This window comes from Octodon degus, unplaced genomic scaffold (assembly GCF_000260255.1).
Source record: "Octodon degus isolate 3935 unplaced genomic scaffold, OctDeg1.0 scaffold00001, whole genome shotgun sequence".
NCBI classification, from domain to species: domain Eukaryota; kingdom Metazoa; phylum Chordata; class Mammalia; order Rodentia; family Octodontidae; genus Octodon; species Octodon degus.
In genome coordinates this window covers 40,867,406-40,872,424 of record NW_004524577.1, presented here as the reverse complement: position 1 = coordinate 40,872,424, position 5,019 = coordinate 40,867,406, and the positions used below count along the sequence as shown (strand labels likewise).

At 45.7% G+C, this 5,019-nt stretch overlaps 1 protein-coding gene and 1 non-coding gene across 2 annotated transcripts in view; both read left to right on the top strand.

Moving 5' to 3' along the window:
- Nucleotides 1-5,019, top strand: part of Itga1 (integrin subunit alpha 1) — a 156,419-nt gene that overhangs the window by 74,030 nt on the left and 77,370 nt on the right. The window contains exons 3-5 of the mRNA XM_023709123.1: nt 524-677; nt 795-906; nt 1,600-1,727. Coding sequence (XP_023564891.1) covers nt 524-677; nt 795-906; nt 1,600-1,727 — 394 coding nt within the window. The remainder of the gene's footprint in view (nt 1-523; nt 678-794; nt 907-1,599; nt 1,728-5,019) is intronic.
- On the top strand, nt 1,413-1,517 carry LOC111815250. Its single transcript, XR_002819979.1, has one exon. It is a non-coding gene; the product is annotated as a U6 spliceosomal RNA (small nuclear RNA).

The following is a 5,019-nucleotide window of genomic DNA, read 5'->3' as shown; positions in this document are numbered from 1 at the left end:
TCTCTCCCTCCCACCCTCCATCTCTCCCTCTGTTTCTCCTTCCCTCCCTCCTTCTCTCCCTCCCACCCTCCCTTTCTTCCTCTGTTCCTCCTTCCCTCCCTCCCTCCTCCTCCTCTTCCTTCCTTCCCTATGATTTTGAATGTCATGATCAATAACTTGTGTTTCATTGACTTCTTTTCTGGTCTTTATGCACTTGCCTTTTCCTTGCCAAAATCATATTTCATCATTAGTTGCTTATAATAAATAACATAAAATTATATTTATAATATTGTGAAGCTAAATATTTTGTTTTAATTATCGAAAACATGTGAGAGCCAATCCTGTATTCACATTGCCCTGCTGGTTCTGTATTCTTTCACAGTTCAACAAAACTACTTGGAACCGCGATACAGTTCCTGGGATGCAAGCCAGCCCCTGAGCCTTACCTAGTTCAGTAGATTCTTTAACAACACTTGGAAGTCCATTCGGCTGAGCCAAAAGAGGGCTGCTAAATAATATTAAAGCAAATAGGACCTTTTAATAGCAAATACTTAATTTCACTTTGTGGAACTTACTTTCATCCTCATAAAATTTTGTTTTCTCTTGTAGTTAATACATCAATTCCCAATGTCACAGAAATAAAAGAGAACATGACGTTTGGATCAACTTTAGTTACCAACCCAAAAGGAGGGTTTCTGGTAAGAAAGAAAAGAATAATAATATTTCCTAGCAGGGGCACTATCATTGCAAACTATTAAAATTTTGTTACATACTGTTCAGTCTTATAGCTCTTAATTTTTTTAATTCTTTAAAAGGCATGCGGGCCCTTGTATGCCTACAGGTGCGGGCACCTGCACTACACCACTGGGATCTGTTCTGATGTCAGCCCCGCATTTCAAGTTGTGAACTCCTTTGCCCCTGCTCAAGGTACAGATGTTACACAATGTTTTGCGCCTGTTTGGAAAGCGTAAGCCATGAATGACACACGTGTGTACCGGAGAGCGCGCCCAGGGGCTGCAAGCGCTCCGTCCGCTGCCAGTGTTACCAGGTTCGGGACATGTTTGCTCTGCCCGTACGTAGGCCACCCGCACCGGCATTGTGGGACTGGAGGTAGCACAAATACCCTGCAGAGCGTGGTGTTCACACTTCACATCGACAGCTGCTGCGCTGTGTGTATTTAAGGGGAACTTAAGTTCACTATGAAAAGGCCAGGATGATAATGTGATATCAAATTCTACTAAGAAACTTTCCAAATATAATTTTATGCAATATTAATTATATGTAATTAGATGTGGGTTTTACTTGTTACAAACTCCAAACTGATTCCAATTGAATGCAACATGCATTTCTTATGCCCTTTACTTTTTAGTGAAACAATTAAAACAATAAATCCACTTTGTGGGCACCAGTTCATCCCTTAAAATGAGCTTCTTGTGCTCACTTGGGCAGCACATATACTAAAATCGGACGGACGCAGAGAAGATTAGCATGGCGCGTGTGCAAGGATGACACAAATTTGGGAAGTGTTCCATAAAATGAGCTTCTTTGAGCTACGAAAACACCTCATATTTCTCTAAGAAATAGATTCCCAACTTTCTCCCCTGCCTCCTTTTCCTGCAGAATGCAACACTCAGCTAGATATAGTCATAGTGCTGGACGGCTCCAACAGCATCTATCCCTGGGATAGCGTTACAGATTTTTTAAATGACCTTCTGGAAAAAATGGATATTGGTCCGAAACAGACACAGGTATGTGACTCTGCGTGTTTTCATTTCTGTTATTCTAAGGATAAATATACATAGAATTCTAATAAACCTAAATATTATAAAAGTAATTACTCATGCTAAAGTTCAGGATGATTTTATGTTCTTCATTCCTATTCTTAATAAAATGTATATTACTTCAAACCACATTATTTCTAAACAGAAAATAGGATGGCTGCCGTTTTCAATCTTCTTAGAAAACATCCCCTATATATGTGTAAGTTTGTAATTTAATTCTTAGTGATACAGTAAGTGTAGCTATCTTTGGTAATATCAAAGCAGAGTTTCAGAGTTTGCAAAAATCTGAAGACTTAAAGATCTCACCCCCTCATGATCTCCTTTCTCATACTATATAAACAAATCATTAATTGACCACTGTATATACTTGTAGTCCATTTTGCCCTGTAGTAACCTTTCTGTTCTTAACTGAAAGTAATACTCTAGGCTTTAGCTGGAAGAAGTCAAATAATTCTTGCTGTTGTTTTTTGCCCCTTAGTATCCGTTCCTAGTTCTCTTCTATGGCTGGTAAATGAATTGGAATTTCTCACACAAATCTTGCACTTTAAAAACTGATTTTATGCTTAATTTACTTCAGGTTCTTTCAACTTATCTGCTCTTATATATTTTAAAATATAGAAAAGACATGATCCATACCAAGCAGATAAAATGTCAGTGAGCTCAGTGGCCAAAGGGCAGGCAACTAGCACTAAAATCAGAGTCTAAAAGTTAGTTTTGAGGTTTGTGGGTGACGCTGGTCTGTCTGCGAGCATTCTGAAAGAAATTCCAAGGCACCGAAAAATTGTCTTGACTGTGTCAGTACTTCCCACAGCCACACTGAGATGGGGCCATGGTGCACACACATGCACACTTACACGTCTCCGTGTGTCTGGGTACAGGCTCTTCCTCTCTGACCACTCGTATGAAGAGAACATAGGCACGAATGATAATATCTCCTGAAAGGATGGTAGTTGAAGACTTCACATTAGAACTCAGACCTCGGCGTGCAATGCCATGTGCTCTGTTCCAGGGCTGACTAGGCCTTGGAGAGCTAGCTCAGAAGAGTGGGTATGTACGGCCCTCTGAACAACAGAAAGCTTCTTGACATGAGGGTAAGGTCATTAAAAGAAGATTGATTGACATCCCAAATTGCAAATTTTCCTAGATGCAACTTGTCACCTGTACTTGACCTCAAATATATGACTAGAAGTTCAGAGGGGACACTGTGTCTCTCCCTGGCACAGGGGTTGAGGCCCCCGCCCTGCACCCTGAAAGAGCATGCTAGAATTTTGACCTGCTCTTCCCTCTGGCATGCGCTCCTCCTGGACCCCCGTATTCTCCTTCTGAAGAACTCCTTCCCCATGTCCTCACCCCGTGCCCCTACCCTGTCTCACTCCTGTTAATAAGATTTCATTGAGCCGGAAAGGAAACTTGGGAGGACTCTTAAAGGCCGGGGAGCTCCAAAGTGAGCCTGAGCCGTCGCACGAGAAGCTGAACAATTCACGGCAGGTCAGATTAGGAGCCACAGCTCTGGAACTGCAGCGCTAGCTTGTTCCTGGCTAAGAGCTCCTCCAGGGAAGTTTCCGCTGAGCACATCCGGCTTCCCAGCAGGTCTGTAGGCCTTAGCGTCCCACTGTGACGCCCCACTCCCTCCCAGGCAGCCCCCTGGCATGACCTCTGCCAGAGGCTGGGAACTGCACTTCCCCAGAGGACAGACCCCAAGTGAAGCTGCCGTCTCCTGGTCCTCCCCTCTCTTGCCACTTTTACTCTGATGTGCTGTCCTCCTTTCCGCTTGTTCTGTTCCTCCCATTTTACTTTCTTGTTCTATTCTTCTCTCTCAAGGCTAATTCTGTTCTTGATAAATTTTTGGAATTTCACACTACAATATAGTCATCTGGACATTTGAATGTTATCTTTAAATTCACTCACTTACCTTACTCTGAGAAGTATTTGTAGCTATTTCAAAAATCCATGCAGCTGTGGCATATTTGAAGTTGCTCTGCAGCTCCAGCAAGAACATCTACTAGGCTGACTTTGAATGCTAATCCTGGTCCCAGTGAAGATCTATGCAAGATCTTTCCAGTTTGGGAAGCAACTAAGTAACAATCGATTGCTTATGTGCTTAAAGCTCCCTGCTGCAAATTGCATGATTTCTACTATTAGAACTGTAGTCATGTCACCTTGCTAAGAGTTCTAAGAAGAGCTACTCCCCTTGTCCACTAGAGGAACACCAGCCTGCCAGGGCTAGTTTATGAACTTGCCCCCTTTCCTGGAAGGAGTGATGACTCTCCAGAGGAACAGGGCAGCCCTGGCAGGTCCAACGCTAGCAGGGCATGGAGGGAGGTGACGAAGTGAAGTCGTACTGCTCAGGTTGAGCTCAGGTCCTTAGGAGATGAGTTTGTCGTGCAGTGTTGTGTGTGCCTCCTTGGTATACCTTCGCATGTCACCAAAGGAGCCCGAGCCTTCTTCAAGGGCTGGCTGCTGCTAGGGTCAGTGTAATTCCAAGTTGCTGCTGCGCTCGGAGGCCTGGCTACTGCATCTGCACCCGAGGCCCCGTGGTCCCCAGGTGCCCTCCAGCCAGGGCTCCGAGGTCTCCACCCTTCTCCTCCTTCCTGGAAAGCACGGTCCCGCTAACGTAGCTGCCTGTGGTGTTAGGAGTGCAGTCAGCAGCATCTGTGATGAGTGTGTCTGTACAGAACACCCCACCGAGCACAGCTTCCGCACTCTCAGAGTCTCTCTGCGGAGTTGGGCCCGTAGGAGACCAGCGCCGGACCCCAGCCTGGGACGAGCCAAGGGCACAACGGCCGCATCTGGCTGCCGACAGACAAGTCAGAGAAAAGGTCTCCGCGTGCTGCTACCCGCCTATAGTACCAGGATATTAGAGAAAAAGAGTGTATGCGCTCCCCGTGGGTCAGCATGAGCCACTGCAGCAGCCAGCACGGCTGTGTCCGGCCCGTCCTAGGCGCCCCAAAAGGGGAGGGGCGAGCGGATTCTGCAGAAGACGTGCGAATCCTAACGGTGGCGAGGTGAACCCCACCCGGGCAAGGGCGTAGCTGAAATGGCCCGGCAAGGGCTTTTCCTGTTCTCTGAAAAAAAGTGGTAACTGTATCAGAACCTGCTGCATTTGAAGATCATACAGTGCAGTGAGAGCCCCTGTACCCTTATTGACAGTCCCTAGAGCTGTGCTGGAGAGGTCAGAAATGAGAGCTCCCAGGTTACAGTGAGGAGAAGGAGAATAGGGAGCGAAGAGGAAACAGAGGAGGAGGAAGAAGGGGAGGGG